The sequence below is a fragment of the Danio rerio genome, chromosome 23 (genome assembly GCF_049306965.1).
Source record: "Danio rerio strain Tuebingen ecotype United States chromosome 23, GRCz12tu, whole genome shotgun sequence".
NCBI classification, from domain to species: Eukaryota; Metazoa; Chordata; class Actinopteri; order Cypriniformes; family Danionidae; genus Danio; species Danio rerio.
This window is the reverse complement of record NC_133198.1, coordinates 47,770,001-47,787,500: the sequence shown is the minus strand read 5'-3', so window position 1 is coordinate 47,787,500 and position 17,500 is coordinate 47,770,001. Positions and strand designations below refer to the sequence as shown.

Genomic DNA, 17,500 nt, shown 5'->3' with positions numbered 1-17,500 from the left:
GCTTCAGAGGCGGAGAACACCAAGCAATCAATTAGATCAAATGATTACTGACTAAGTTTAAGTTAAAGGTATTAGCCCTCCTCTGAAATATGTGTTCTTTTATTTTTAATTTGCCTGGGATAAAAGCAGTTTATTTTTTTTAAATTATTAATCCCCCTTAATATATATATATATATTATTGATTGTCAACAGAACAAACCACTGCTGTCCAATGACTTGACTTAACCTAGTTAAGCCTTTAAAATGCACTTTGGGCTGAATACCATTAGCTAATATGCTTATTTTACGCGGCCGACATTTTAAAACATAAAAGCGAGGGAAGAAACTCGGAATTATTGGATTAGCAGTGTAAACATTGCAGTAACATGCTGTGTACTTCAAACCTCCAGCTGTTGCCGTGATTTCTAAATGCAGATATGGTGCAAACATCACTTTAATATCATCCAGTTCAGTTTAATTTAAACAATCAAAAGCAGATTAGGCATCAAACAACATCACCATCTCTTTAAGGGTGACACGCTTATATGTCTTCCTAGGCTTCAGTTCATCCCTTATGAAAAATCCAGCTTAAACCAGCCTTGGCTTGGTTTTAGCTAGTTGACCAGCCTGGTTTTGGAGGGGTTTCGGCCATTTCCAGGCTGGTTTCCATTCATTTCCAGCCTGGTCTTAGCTGGTCAGGCTAGAAAATGACCAGCTAAATCCAGCGAAAACCAGCTTGACCGGCCTGGTTTTAAATGGACATAGCTGGTTTTGGCTGGGCTCCGAACATGGCTAGGCTGGTCAAGCTGGTTTTAGCTGGTAAAACCAGGCTGGAAATGACTGTAAACCAGCCTGGAAATGGCTGAAACCCCTCTAAAACCAGGATGGTCAACCAGCTAAAACCAGCCAACCAGCCTAGGCTGGTTTAAGCTGGATTTTTCAGTAGGGATGGCACCAGGTAAAAACGGTGGAGACACTTTCCTGCTTCAGCCTATGTAACCCGGTGAGTAATAAAACGATGCAGTCCTCTCTAGCACACCCTCGTGTTGTCTGTAATAGTGCTGTACTGTTACTGAAGTTTTAAAAACGTCCATTTCCTGTGAACAATCACCGTTGATTGCGATTATAAAGCCGACAGATTTGCCAGTGCTCAAAAGAAATGACTGTGAAGGTCATCAGTATACCGCTCTTCACGGACTACAAACACAGTCTACAAAACTAAGATCAGTCGAGGAACGCTCGTCTGTGTTTGCGCTCAGTAAACATTGGTGAAGTGCGGAACTGATGATCTTCATGGCCAATCACAGTCATTTCTGTTGAGCAGGTAAACAACAGTGCTTAAATGTTAACCAGAAATTGACAGGTTTTTTACATTTCAGTACCGAAATTTTGTATTGTTGACAAGTCTAATATAGTGAAAGAATCAGTTCATTATCTTTAGTTTGGTAATGGTATCTAAATTATTATTATCATTATCACATAATCAAAATAATAACATTTTCATTATTATTAAAATCAATTACAAAAACATTAATAATAAAATAATAATAATAAAATAATAATAAAATTAATAACAACAACACTAATAATAACATAAATAATAATACTAACCATTATCATCATTACATAATCAAAATAATAACATTGTCATTATTATTATTATTATTATTATTAATAATAATAATAATAATAATAATAACAAAATAATTATATTTACAAAGTTTAAAATTTTTATTAATTTTAGTATTATTATTGACTAATGTGAAAATGTTCATCTGAGTTATGTATAATGCAGTTTGTACAGTAATATTTTCTGTCTTTTACAAGATATATTACGGTATATAACAAACTTGGATTTGCATTTTAAACATTAAATAAAACTTAAAAAGATATTATTTTATTTCATTTGGTAATGGTATATTAAATGTGTGTTTGGGAAAGAAAACGTTAGCTAACTAGTGCCATTTCCCTTAACTTAGCTGAAAACGAGCTCTGATATCCAACACGGGCTCATTGTGGAAACGCAGCCCCGCGGATGTTTCTGTGGACCGCGAGATTCGTCCTGCGAGGTACGTATTCGAGCGCGGGAGGCCGCTGTGCGCGCTTTATTGTGTCTTGGGCGCCTCTTGGGAGCGCGCGCCGTTCGCGCCCGCACTGTTCTCGCGACCCCGGCCGACCCAGCCGCCCTCCTCTTCCACCTCCTCCTTCCCTAAACCCAAGCAACGGTTTGAAAAAGCCAACCAGAAAAAAAAAAGCAAAAGCCCTCGTCTTCGATTTTCGGATCCCGCCACGTTCTCGCCCTCATTTTTCGGATTTTGTTTTTCATCTTACCTAATTTCTGGAACCACTGTTCCCCGGACTCAATCCCGTCGTCCCCACGGCCGGCTCCTCCTCCTCCGGGGCCTCCGCTCCGCCGACGCAACGCTGTGAGCTAAGCGAACAAACTGGTTGCATCGGGAAAGCCCTCCACTCGGAGGCAAACCGGCGGCCAGCAAGCGCGAAGAGGAGGAGCGGAGCGGCGCCACACCGCCCCGCAGCGTTCGCTCGAAAAAAACTAAACGCGGCCTTGCGTACCTCCGGCCACGTAAATCGCGGCCTCCAGAAACATCCGCGGGGCTACGTTTCCAGAATGAGCTTGGGTTGCTGATATCCCTTTTTCATTTCACTATTCATTCAGAACGGACCTTCGGGTCACTCGGAAGGCGGTGAAATTATAAATTTGTGACACTTTTTATTCGCTGAAAAGATATACTGCCAGGTACACAACATTCCTGTGTGACTCAGCCGGGTTTCGCCGGGTTTCGTCTCTATTTCACTGTTTAAAATGGTGGCCGTGTAAAATCAGTCTAAAGACAGGTTAAGCTGCGGTCACACTAGAGTTTAAGCTTGCAAAATTCTGTCGTACAGCGCTGCAATAGAGGACAGAATTAAACAAGATGATCAGACATTTAAAAAAGCGAGCGATTGCTCCATATGTTAAATTTCTATAAAGAGATGTCATGTTTTGATCCTCGATTGGTCTCAGGCAGTCAAGTGATGCGATTTCGCAGGTCAGAGGTCACCAAGTTTGAACTCTGCAATGCAGCGAACTGAGAAACTTGTCGCTCGAGCTTGCGTTTTCAGTCTGATGCATTCGCATGCGTATGAATGGAAGTCTATGAGGAGAAAAGTGCAGTGTGACCGCAGCCTAAGCCAGTAGCTAATATCATGAATTGATACCTACACATAAGTGTTACTGAAAGTAAATTGTGAAATCTGTGTGTTATACCTGGTCTGTAAAGCGCAGCAGCAGCAGCAGAAGATGGAGTGTATGGACTGATCTACAGGACAGAAAACAGAAGCACAAACAAATTCATGTATAAGGCACACAACTGAGATCACTACAGATTTAGTTTTGTATTTCAACATGATTTTTTTCCATGTATACTAGAGCCTTGATCACACTGATTGTGTTTTTTGTGATGAGAGGTGTCTTTTTAAAATTGTTTTCTAATGGCCATGAGAGTTCCTGCACATCTCAAGCTTTTGCCATCATTTTGTGCTCCTGATAAACAAAAGAAGTTTTTTATTATTATTTTTTTATTAAATAAACAATGACAACAAATTTAATACAAAATTATATCACAGATCATTTCAAATGCTCAGGGGAAACACAGATAATTTCAGATGCTCAGAAATACATGACTTTGATCATTTTGAGTGACTTGATATTTCTTCGAGGGCAATATTGATTCAATATAATACTTTGTTTCATTTTTAAATGCTATAAAACATATTTTTCCTCGTAAAGTTACATTTATGAATGTGAAATTTGGCTATTAAAAAAATTAAAAAGTGTGGTTTTGTTTCAATTTTAACTAAATCCTAAAAGAACGTCTTTCCAATGTAAAATATTCAGTCATTTATTCATTTTCCTCCAGCGTAGTCCCTTTATTCAATATTCATCAGGGGTCGCCACAGCGGAATGAACCGCCAACTATTCCAGCATATGTTTTACATACTTTCAGCTGCAACCCAGCACTGGGAAACACCCCCCCCCACACACACACACACACTAATGCAAATTTAGTTGATCAATTCCCCTATAGCGCATGTGTTTGGACTGTGGGGGAAACCAGAGCATCCGGAGGAAACCCACGCCAACACGGGGAGAACATGCAAACTCCACACAGAAATCTAAAACAAATTTTTTTCTGCTGTTCTGTTGTGTTGACTCGGGTGTGTTTGATTACGGAGAGTTGGAAAATGTGTACTGTTGGTGTGTCTTCAGGAATGGGGTTGGGAAACACTGGTCTGCACTACAGTCAATCCTTTCACTGGTGGATTTAGGCATGGGCAATATGTGCGATCGCACAGGGCGGCATCTTGTTAGGGGCAGCATGGAGACACAATATAAACGTGAAATAAAATGATCAGTGTCTTCTCATGATTGACTGTATTAACGATACCGGACACATCACAGGAAACACACATGCGTGGCAGAAACACGACACCTTCAGCATCTCTGAGCTTCGGAGTGTGTGAGCAGAGCGATTCTCAAGAAACAATGACCACCTGCACAAACCACACACACTTCCTGTCAACACACACACACACACACACACGGACATCACACACATGCTTGCGCACACACACCCACCCACACACACGGACATCAAACACATGCATATGCAAATGCATGCACACAGACACACACACACACATTTCAAACATGCATGCACACACACACACAGACTTGACACACTTGCAAGCATGTATGCACACACACTGTTTAAAACAAACTCTATAAAACACGCTTATAAAACTCTCTTTCTAAAACACACAGTCTTTGAAACAAACACACACACACACACACCCTCTCTCTCTCTCTCTCTCTCTTTTCTCCTCTACTCATCCACCAACAAAAGCACACACACACACACACACACTCATAAACACCCCCCCCCACACACACACACACACACACACACTTTCTCTTTAATATATTTGTTATACGATCCACTTTGGCAATTATTTTCTTAATTTTTTGTAATTCAAAATTCTTTGATGATTATTTTATCGAAATATTTTCTTTATATTATAAACTATACCATTCAAAAGCTTGGAGTCAGGTTTGTTTGTTCGGTCATTCATTTATTTATTCAGTCATTTATTTATTTAAGAAATTAATTATTTATACATTTATAATGTCACTAAAGATTTCTAATTCAGATGAATGCTGCTTTTCTCAACTTTCTATTCATTAAAGAAAGCCGGAAAAAATCTACTATTACTACTATGCTAATAATAATAGCAACATTAATAATAAAATAACCATCCTTATCACATAATCATAACACCAATGTCAATATTGTCATTATTATTATTATTATTATTATTATTATTATTAAGAACAATAACAACAGTAATAATAATAACAATAATAACAAATAGTAATAATAGTAATAATAATAAATCATCATCATCATCATCATCATCATCATCATCATCACATAATCAAAATAATAACATTGTCATTATTATTATTATTAAAATCAATAACAATAACATTAATAATAATAATATTATTAATAATAACAACACTGATAATAATAAAATTAATAATAATAATCAATATCATTATCACATAATCAAAATAATAACATTTTATTATTATTAATATGAATAACAAAAACATTAATAGTAATAATAAAAAAATAATAAAATGAATAACAACAACACTAATAATAATAATAATAACATTAATAATAATAATAAAAAATAATAAGAATACAAATATTAACAACAACACTAATAATAACATAAATAATAATAATAACCATTATCATTATCACATAGTCAAAATAATAACAGTCATTTTTATTATCATTATTATTATTATTATTATTATTATTATTATTATTATTATTATTATTATTAATAATAAAATTAATAATAATAATAATACAATTAATAACAACAACAACACTAATATAATAATAATAATCATCATCATCATTATTATTATCATTATCACATAATCAAAATAATAACATTTTCATTATTATTAAAATCAATTACAAAAACATTAATAGTAAAATAATAATAATAAAATAATAATAAAATTAATAACAACAACACTAATAATAACATAAATAATAATAATAACCATTATCATCATTACATAATCAAAATAATAACATTGTCATTATTATTATTATTATTGTCATTATTATTATTAATAATAATAAAATAATTATATTTACAAAGTTTAAAATTTTTATTAATTTTAGTATTATTATTGACTAATGTGAAAATGTTCATCTGATTTATGTATAATGCAGTTTGTACAGTAATATTTTCTGTCTTTTACAAGATATATTATATGACAAACTTGCTTTATTTACCAAAGAAAGTGGATCTAATTGGATTTACATTTTAAACATTAAATAAAACTTAAAAAGATATTATTTTATTTCACATATTAAGGTTTTAGTTCTGATCCTCCCAAAATAATTCCGCAGAAATCCGCAAACTTGTGCCGAGATTCTCCGCAGAAAAAGCAAAACACATCTGCAGATTCCGTCTGGTCCTAGACATACAGTGATAAATTCCAGTAAAACAGCACTCTTCCAGCAGTCCTTCATATTCTCATCCAATAATTGTCCCGGGGCATGATCAATATGTTGCTGAATGAGAGTGAATGCTGAACTGCAGTTAAAGTCTAATGAAACACCCGAAATTAGATGAAACTCTGGAAGAAACGCTGGATAGCCTGGGGATGCCACATTAATTGTTTTATTTTGAAACTTTTCTTCTAAAAGCGCTTCCTTGGTCTTATCCATATTTCTTTGCACGTTAAACACACGTCTGCCACAACAGGAAATAAAATAAACTGCAACTGTGTTAATTTTTTTAACGCGTTAAATATTACAAATCAATTGCTTGTGTTAACGCGCTAATTTTGAAAGCACTAATATAAATAAATAAATACACAGTTGAAGTCAGAATTATTCACCTTTTGAATTTTTGTTTCTTTTTCAAATATTTCCCAAATGATGTTGAACAGATTCGGGAAATGTTCACAGTATGTCTGATAATATTTTTTACTTCTGGAGAAAGTCTTAATTGCTTTATTTCGGCTAGAATAAAAGCAGTTTTTTAATTTTTTAAACACCATTTTAAGGACAAAATTATTAGCCCCTTTAGGCAATATTTTTTTCAATAGTCTGCAGAACAAACCATCGTTATACAATAACTTGCCTAATTACCCTAACCTGCCTAGTTAACCCAATTAATCTAGTTCAGCCTTTAAATGTCACTTTAAGCTGAATACTAGTGTACTGAAAAATATCTGGCCAAATATTATTTACTGTCATCATGACAAAGATAAAATAAATCAGTTATTAGAAATGATTTATTAAAACTATTATGATTAAAAATGTCTTGAATAAAATCTGCTCTCTGTTAAACAGAAATTGGGGGAAAAAATTAACGGTGCTAATAATTCAGGGGGGTTAATAATTCTGACTTCAACTCTCTCTATATACAAATATTTATTTATTTATTTATTTATTTGTTTATTTATTTATTTATTTATATATAAATATTTAAAATGTGTTTGCATTTGCAACTCTTTTTTTAAGCATTTGAAATTATGTTTGGCAACGTTTTATTAATAGTTTTTGGTATGTTTGTTGATGTTTGCTGGTGTAAAGCAACCTTGGGTCTCCAAAAAGGCACCATTTATTAAATGAATTAGAAAATGAATTATTATTTTAACTCACAGTGCATTAACTACTGTTAAAAATCATGAATTTAAATGTTAATAATGCAGTAGTAAATGCTGAACTGTGATTAATAAATGCTGTACATGGGCTGTTCATAATTAGCTCATGTTAGCAATTACATTAACTAATGAAGATTGTAACAATTGTAAAGTGTGACCAACAAATTTAAGTGAATTAAACATAAAACAATCAAGTTAACACAAAAAAACTCAAGAGTTGTGTCGTTTGAGCTCATTTTCAATAGTTTGAACAATCAGAAAGATCAGTTTTTGTGTGTGTGTGTAGCCTACATTTGACTGTATTAAAGGGAAAGTTTTCCTCCCTTGTGCGCTTTATGACCTAAAAACTCTGAGAAAACACCGATTCTGAATGGAGATTGATGATAAAACGATGCCAGAATGATTGATTTTGAGTGAATGTTATGAGTGAAACGTTAATTAAACGCTTCCACAAATCTGTCACTTAGATATAATACAATACTCTCCCTCTTTTACAGACAATAATACACTGACACACACGTTAAAAGTTGTTGTGAGTCAATATAAAAAGTGAAAGCACACACTTTCATCAGTATCATCTGGAAAATTATGAATTGTGAAATAAGTTTGGTACTCACTCGAGTGAATCATATTTACTGCAGTCCGTGCTGATACCATGTGTGTGTGTGTGTGTGTGTGAAGTCTGAACCTGAAAGCGGAGGAAAGAGTGACGTCACACACTCACACTGCGCTACAGGATGTCACTTTCTGCCAGTCACAGCCTCTATAAATAAAATATATCTGCATATGAACTCACTCTCACATGTTTTTCAGTGTTTATTTATTTTAAACTATTTCTCACTTCTCAGTTAAGCTAGTTTGCAAATCCTTGTCAATTATTCACCTAAAATTATTACATTTCTTATTTATACAAGTTTTAAACGTTTTTTACAGACGCTGAGACACAATTACTCGGGTCACTTTTGCAAAACTCTTCACACAATTCTCCTAACCAACTTTCAGCTGGGCAAAGCTGTTCATTTCACATTCAGAATGCACTACAGCTACCAAAACACTTGATTCAGGTCTCCAATAAACTCATTCTAAACACCAAAGGTTAACAGCCCACACTTTGTCACCCACAAAACAGTAAGCTAAAAACACTAACAACATGTAGCATTACACTGTGTAAAACAAGGACACATCTCTGTTTATAACTGCAGTATATGTTACAGAATTCCTTTTTAAAACACATTTCTAATCATAATAGTGTTAATAACTCATCTCTAATAACTGATTTATTTTATCTTTGTCATGATGACAGTAAATAATATTAGACTAGATATTCTTCAAGACACTTCTATTAAGCTTAAAGTGACATTTAAAGGCTTCACTAGGGTAATAAGGTTAACTACGCAGGTTAGAGTAATTAGGTATCATTGTATAACAGTGGTTTGTTCTGTAGATTATCAAAAAAATATATATATATGTATATTTGCAGCTTAGGAGGGCTAATAATATTGACCTTAAAATGGTGTTAAAAAAATTAATAACTGCTTTTATTCTAGCTGAAATAAAACAAATAAGAGTTTCTCCAGAAGAAAAAATATTATCAGACATACTGTGAACATTTCCTTGCTCTGTTCAACATCATTTGGGAAATATTTAAAAAAGAAAAAAAAAAATTCAAAGAGGGGCTAATAATTATGACTTCAACTGTATATGTATATATAAATGTGTGTGTGTATGTATGTATGTATATATATGTATGTATATATATGTATGTATATATATATGTATGTATATATATATATATATATATATATAGAGAGAGAGAGAGAGAGAGAGAGAGAGAGAGAGAGAGAGAGAGAGAGATTTTAGAGATTTTAACAAACTTTATTTAGCCTTTTTTTAAAAAAAGGAATCAATACACAATCAGTATAAGATCATTGAAAAAATTACATTAGCACATTTTTTTTTTCTTTTAAAATAATTCAGAAAAAGATAAGTTCTCTCCTATAACAGTACATATCTGTCCATCTGAATCCCAAATATCTTTAAAACCTACAATATTGTCCATCAATCTATAATAATTAAACTCTAGCTGTATTCTAGCCCTTATTATACATTTAAAAAACAACAAAACATCTAAATCAGTGCTTTGTTTTATTTTTTTCTTTCTTGTTATGTAAATTGCAATTTTCGCTTGTCCTACCAAATAATTTAACATTTTACAAACATTCTTCTTTTTTTCCCCAATTTTCACTCCAAAAATGAAACAAACATCAGAGAAAATTTCTCCAAACAATTCAAACAATTCCTTTAAAACTCAAACAATGAAAATAATCGTTCACATTTAAGAAAACAATGAAAAATTGTCTCTCTACAATTACAAAAAGGACATAAATCTGTAACATCAGAGTTTAAAATAGACACAAAAGCATTTACAGGAATAATACCATAGAGAGAGAGAGAGAGAGAGAATCATCATCAGTATCAGCATCAGTCGGACCCCCAGTCTGTCCAATATAAAGCCCTTCTGGCAAATGAAAAACCTACAGTGTCTCATCCTCTAAACACACTGGTATCTGAACTACTGAAAAAAACACAAACCGAACCCGTCCCCAAACAAAACCTTCACAAACAAATTGACAAAACATTAAAATATAACTACTATGATGAAAAACTGAAAACTGAATTCAACCTCCAGACTAAACTTAAATGTTATTCGGCCCTAAATAGAACCACGCAGTTGGCAAATTATTTATCATTAAAACAATTAAAAGAAAAGCACATTCTTTCTAAATATCGCCTCTGTGATCATGACCTAGAAATAGAAAAAGGCAGACATAAAAAATCCTGGACTCCTAAGGAAAAGAGAATATGTAAACTGTGTGACACAAACCAAATAGAGGATGAGACACACTTCCTTCTGTTTTGCCCCAAATACACCACGACTAGAGAAATATTTTTCCCCCAATTTGAAACATTGATCAATTCATTTTTTACATTTACATTTAGTCATTTAGCAGACGCTTTTATCCCAAGCGACTTACAAATGAGGACAAGGAAGCAATTTACACAACTAAGAGCAACAATGAATAAGTGCTGTAGGCAAGTTTCAGGTCTGTAAAGTCTAAGAAGGGAAGTGTTAGTAGTATTAGTATTAGTATTTTTTAGTTTTTTTTTTTTTTGTACAGTTAGTGTGATATTCAAAGAGGCAATTGCAGCTTAGGAAGTGAAGTGGAGACTAAATAGTTGAGTTTTTAGTCGTTTCTTGAAAGTAGCGAGTGACTCTGCTGTTCGGATGCAGTTCGGGAGTTCATTCCACCAACTGGGCAGATTGAGCGTGAGCGTTCGCGAAAGTGATTTCTTCCCTCTTTGGGATGGAACCACGAGGCGACATTCATTCACAGAACGCAAGTTTCTGGAGGGCACATAGAACTGCAGAAGCGAGAGCAGATAAGAAGGAGCAAGGCCAGAGGTCACTTTGTAGGCAAACATCAGAGCTTTGAATTTGATGCGAGCAGCAACTGGCAGCCAGTGCAAACGGACTAGCAGCGGAGTGACATGTGCTCGTTTAGGTTCATTGAAGACCACTCGTGCTGCTGCATTCTGGAGCAGTTGAAGAGGCTTGATAGAGTTAGCTGGAAGCCCAGCTAGTAGAGAGTTGCAGTAATCCAGTTTGGAGAGAACAAGAGCTTGAACAAGGAGTTGAGCTGCATGTTCAGATAAGAAGGGTCGGATCTTTCTGATGTTATAGAGTGCGAATCTGCACGATCGAGCAGTTCTAGAAATGTGGTCAGAGAAGTTTAGTTGGTCATCAATCGTTACTCCAAGGCTTTTCACCATTGTGGATGCAGTAATGGTTGCCCCATCCATCTGGATTGAAAAGTTATGGTGTAGAGTCGAGTTGGCAGAAACTACAAGCATTTCCGTTTTTGCGAGGTTCAGCTGAAGATGATGATCTTTCATCCAGTGTGAAATATCCAACAGGCAGGCTGAGATGCGAGCTGGAACCGAGGGATCATCAGGATGAAAAGAGAGGTATAGCTGGGTATCATCAGCATAGCAGTGGTAGGAGAATCCATGTCTCTGGATGACTGGTCCTAGAGATGATGTGTAGATGGAGAAGAGAAGTGGCCCAAGAACAGAGCCTTGAGGTACCCCAGTGTTTAGATGCTGTAGGTTGGACACCTCTCCCCTCCAAGACACCCTGAATGACCTGTCAGAGAGGTAAGATCTGAACCATTGTATAACAGTGCCCGCAACGCCCAGTGACTCGAGCGTAGATAGCAGGATCTGGTGGTTGACAGTGTCAAAAGCAGCTGACAAGTCCAGCAAAATGAGGACTGATGATTTAGAGTCTGCTTTAGCCAGTCTGAGATCCTCCACGACCGAGAGCAGGGCAGTCTCAGTTGAGTGGCCTTTCTAAAAGCCGGATTGCTTGTTGTCCATGAGATTGTTTTGAGTAAGAAAGTCCAGAACTTGATTGAACACTACTTTCTCCAGAATCTTGGCCATGAATGGAAGCAGGGATACTGGTCTGTAGTTCTCAATTTTAATGTAAATGACTCAGAAAAACTTTACCATACTCGGAGAGGACGAATTGACATTTAGACTAGCTGCAAAATATGTATACACCCTACACACCATAAGAAATGGTTAATGTAAACTCATGTATCTTATTTAAATAATTTAAACTTTTTATTATTATTGTATTTATCAAATGTATTGTATTTTTTTTTGTATTTATTTATTTTTATTTTTATTTTTTGTGTGTGTCATTATATCTTATCTGTATTACTATTAATTTTTCAATGGTTTTAATGTTTCATATTTGCAGTGCTTTGGCAATACTGTACTTAATGTCATGCCAATAAAGCAACTTGAACTTGAGAGAGAGAGAGAGAGAGAGAGAGAGAGAGAGAGGAGAGAGAGAGTATTATATTTAATTAATATATTTAAGTACAATACACACAGTTCAATTTTCAAGACCTGTCAAGTATTGAACATTAGATAAACAATGAATTAAGCGATGGTTACGCATTACATAAATACAAACTTAAAAATCAGTAAAATACAACTCAGTTTAATTCAAACTTGCTTTATTGACATGTTACAAATGCATCGGATGAGCTCACTGACACATGCTTTGCTTTATTAGAAGTTTAAATATCAGTAATTTCTCTAAGCATTATTTAAATATATATACATAAAAGCAGTATTTTAAATATTGTTCATGGGCTGTATTGATTCATTCATTAATTATTTTTTGATCAATATCTGCATGTTCCATTTCTTCCACCAGGTGGAAAACAAACACTATATTTTAATAAACGTGTACTCTGAATATTGTCATTACCCCAATATTGACTTTTTATTTAAAGCACTTGAGCTCAACCACTCTCACTGGCAGAGCTGTGATAAAAAACAACTAAACGCTACTGCCTGTTGTTTTAAATAGGGGGAAACTACTCCATGTCCCGCCCTCACATTATCTTCCTTTTAGATTACATCAAATTTCCAATAAAAATACACATTAAAAAGCACTTCATGAGTCTTTTAAATTTGGTGAAATGCTCCGGTACCGAAAAAACAACGCATGACCTGATATGTGATGTCCATTGTAATGTTGGCAGGGTCTAAAAGGGTGAAGTTTAGGGTGGAGGAACAGCAGATCAGCTCCACATTCAGAGTTTAGTCTCCAGGCCGTCGACACGCTGATCTGCAAACACACAAACAACAAAACATCAACATCATAATGCAGCACTACAGCTAAATCCACATTTTGTCAGTTTTACTTCCATTGTTTTAATATATAGACACTTGAATTTGGCATTATTGATGATTCACAGTAGGTTTTTGCATCATCAGTCTTATTTGATGCTTTTTTATGAGGATTAATGTTGTTCAATAAACTCATTTTCAACAGTTTTTACAGTACAGATATCATTATGTGCTGTTAAACTTGACATAATTGACAAAAGACAGGCCCTTATTGCATCATTGGTAACTGTAGAGATGTGTTCAAAGATATATACACTAGATATCGCATAGGGACCCTGAGCATGCGTCAATAGCGCCGCCACATTGGTACAGTGCTCCCAGGACAAACGTCATTCAACTGCACAAGTCAAGACAGTGTTATTACGTGAAGATGCGGGACTTTAGCACTGTCTACGGATGTAGTAACGAGCAAACAAAGAAAACAAAGCACAAAGGCAGAACATTTCATAGGTAATATTAAGTTGTTGTTTTTTTACGTTTATGTATGTTTTGGACTTTTGTGCTAAACAGTAGCATTATTAATGATAACAGTCACTTACTGCATTCACTATAAGTCAAAGTAGCTCCAACCCGCACTAAATACTCGGCTTATGCTAGTTTTGTTGAATAAAATCAGCAAACAATGTAAAATAAATATATGTTATATGTATTATTGTCGGCTAGTGAACGAGTCGTTCATAACAAAGATTCATTCACAAACGAATCGCTCCCTCCGTCAGTATGAGAAGTGAAAGCAGGAGAGGAGCTGTGTTTAAGGACATGATTAGATCAAATTTAACAGGGAGGGTGAATAGTACATTTCTGTACACACGAACACAAGCTTTTTGTCAGGAATGCCCGTGCGGTCACTGACCCATCAATGTAGAAAAGTGATGTAAAATTATAATTTACTGTGCATAATAAAAAACTGTGCATACTAACATCCAGGAAAACTCCCGATCATTGATATATGTGTATATGTGTATATCTCTGGCTTTGGATGGCCACAGTCCTCCACTGTACCTTGGTCCCGCATTCATTTCAATGGAGCGCTACCCTGTAGTAAAATGGCAGCTCTATTGACGCATTCCTTCCAATAGACAATAACAGGGTAGGCGACATCTAATGTATATATCTATGAGATGTGTTAATGTAGACATGTCAAGAATCATTTTCAGGACAAGCAAAACATACTGAGCTCTATTTTAACAATCTAGACCAGGGGTGGCCAACCCTGTTCCTGGAGAGCCACCTTCCTGCAGATTTCAGTTGCTACCCGTATTAAACACACCTGAACCAATTAATTAGCACCTGAACACCACGTGATAATTACAGGCAGGTGTGTTTGATATGGGTTGCAACTGAAATCTGCAGGAAGGCGGCTCTCCAGGTACAGGGTTGGCCACCCCTGATCTAGACGGAAAGTCTAAGGTCCCTATCATACACCAGGCGCAATAAGGCACAAGATCTGTTGGCCCGACGTGTTGTTTCAGATAAACGCAACCTTAATGTTTCTGTTTTCAGCCATGTTGTTTAAATACGAAATCCATTTGCGCCACACAAAGAGGTGTGTTAAGGCCTGTTGGTATTTTGAGGAACTAAAATAGACTGCGCAATAGACCAGGTCAAAGCAGGTCTAACGTCCAGCGCAGAGTGCGTTAGTTGTGCGCCTCGCTTACACACTGCTTAATTAACACAGGATGTACAGCAATACACAAATATCTTTATATACGAAAAAAAAGTGTAAGGATAAAAATGTTACAGAAATGATTACTTTCTACATAATAAAAAAAAAAACAGTTCCTTTATGCCCTCTTCATCTCGGGGGGAGGATTTTTCAGTTTATTCATGACAATTTGCTTTTGCATAATGTTATTTTTATTAGCAGTATTATTTATTATATGCATATTTATATTTGTTTTATTAAAAACAAGCTTAGATTTATCCATCTGTGAGGTTTTGGACCATATGGAGCATGTGTGTTTGGATAACTCAGTTTTTTAAACACACTTTGTTATTATTGTTCATTTATTCGTTTGCCGGAAATTAGAACTGAATTTAGAAATAGTTTTGAAACGAATCTTTGCGCTTAAAAAAAAATGACTTTGTGCATACACCACATTTCCTTATCCACGAAAGAGAGAAAGTGAAAGTAAAGGCAGATTGGAGGAGGCTCATTCTTTACTGCAGATGCTCTGTTTAACTGTTTTCTCTCTACTGAAGCGTTCAGTTTTTCACTTACAAAGTCCGCCATGTAAATACACATGCACCATGGAGCGGCACAACTGACTCTTAAAGGGAATGAGAGATGAGACTCTGATTGGTTTATTCCCAAAACACACCAAGAACTCATTAAGAGACTAAGCACAGCCCTAATAGACCATGCGCCGCAGCGCAGAGTGTAGTTTTCCGTTGCTCCATGGCACATTTGCTATTTACGGACGTTGAAACTGAATGCTTCACTAGCGAGAAAACAGTTAAACACAGCATCTGTGTTGTGTTCTACGTTCTACGTCTGATTTCATGTTCCTGAGGTCCCCATAATCCTGGACCAGGCCGTATCCTGAGCAGATTACGTGGTGGTCATGGAGGAGTGGAAAGTGTGAGACTGATTCCTGAAAGATCCCAGTGACAGACGAGTCTCTGCATTGAACCTGTCAGCCAGCTTAAGCACCCTGTGGTGACCTACTCACACCTGCAGCTTCTCCACGATGGACGTCCAGCACTCTCCAGCCTCCAGCACCTAGACTGCAGCTCTGCACAAGAAGTCTGGAGGAGAAATGGTCGTGCCCAACTGAGACTGGTTTCTCTCAAAATTTGTATCCTTCACTTTCATCAATTGGAGAAGTTTGTTCCTCCACTGTCACCACTGGCTTGCTTGGTTTGGCACTTGTGGAGCTGCGCATTGATGGATTTGCTCTTCAGTGTTTGGACTTTCAGTAGTGAAAATTAAACCACACTTAACTGAACTCAACTCAACTTCAACTGTGAAAACTGGACCGACACTGTTTACATTTACTAGAACTTCTGCTAAAGAATAAAAGATAAACTGAATAGAGTTGTTTCTCACCGTGTTTATGTGTGTCTTGCTGCAGTAGTTTGGGTCCACTAAGGCCAATAGCGAGCGCTCCAATCGGCGCCGTGATCAGAATGGCCAGGACTGCCACCGTCAGAATATCCATGCCAAACTTCTGGAGCTGCTCGTCTCCAATGCTACGGGCCATATCCAGAGCTGTGGAGCCGATGGCCGCCTGCATACACACACACACACACACACACACACACAATTTTCAAAATAGTTCAACTTTTGCCACTGTGTGGATTAATACTGAATGTGTGTTGTTGTTATTACTTGGGGAAATGTTTAGACTAGAGCAATAGGATGGTCTTTAACTGCATTTATTTATTGCAATCCTGCATTGGGCTCTCACATACTCTCTGCTACTTCATACTGTAGCCATGGTGGGCTTTTCTCTCTGTCTCGCGCTGAACACAGTCGACCAATCGCAATAGACTGGGTCTATCAGACCAATCAGCGCAGATTAGCTTCACGCTAACGAAGGGTTTGGGAAAAAATAACTCGCTGAATGATTCATATGGGAGTCGCTGGGATAATTAGGTAAAAATAAATGCAGGTTATAAGACCATGAAAGTGTTTTTTGACCCTGCACACGGATCAGCATGTTGTTGGAGACCCCCCAAAATCAATATATGACCTTTTTAATGCAAGATAGGGGCTCTTTACATTTACATTTAGTCATTTAGCAGACGCTTTTATCCAAAGCGACTTACAAATGAGGACAAGGAAGCAATTTACATGACTATAAGAGCAACAATGAGAGTGCTGTAGGCAAGTTTCAGGTGTGTAAAGTGTAATAGCAAAACATTCGTTATTTTTTTTTGTAGTATAGTTAGCGGTAGAACCAGAGAGGCAATTGCAGATTAGGAAGGCAAGTGGAGATTAAATAGTTGAGTTTTTAGTCGTTTCTTGAAGACAGCGAGTGA

General features: G+C 36.0%; 2 protein-coding genes across 4 annotated transcripts in view; both read right to left on the bottom strand.

The window, feature by feature from the left end:
• txk (TXK tyrosine kinase) overlaps positions 1-8,489 on the bottom strand; it is a 27,319-nt gene extending 18,830 nt beyond the window's left edge. Inside the window, exons 1-3 of one of the 2 annotated variants that reach the window (XM_073939451.1) lie at positions 8,365-8,489; positions 3,248-3,299; position 1 (exon numbers count right to left, since the gene is read on the bottom strand). The exon at position 1 is cut by the window's left edge and continues 48 nt beyond it. In XM_073939451.1, the coding sequence (XP_073795552.1) occupies position 1; positions 3,248-3,299; positions 8,365-8,404 (93 nt within the window). In that variant the 5' untranslated portion in view covers positions 8,405-8,489. The remainder of the gene's footprint in view (positions 2-3,247; positions 3,300-8,364) is intronic. The other variant, XM_073939452.1, reaches the window with a different exon arrangement.
• Positions 8,490-12,817: 4,328 nt separating this feature from the next.
• Positions 12,818-17,500, bottom strand: part of LOC101885283 (sodium/hydrogen exchanger 9B2) — a 21,397-nt gene continuing 16,714 nt past the window's right edge. For both annotated transcript variants that reach the window (XM_073939454.1, XM_073939453.1), the window contains exons 12-13: positions 16,566-16,746; positions 12,818-13,454 (exon numbers count right to left, since the gene is read on the bottom strand). In XM_073939454.1, coding sequence (XP_073795555.1) covers positions 13,420-13,454; positions 16,566-16,746 — 216 coding nt within the window. In that variant the 3' untranslated portion in view covers positions 12,818-13,419. The remainder of the gene's footprint in view (positions 13,455-16,565; positions 16,747-17,500) is intronic.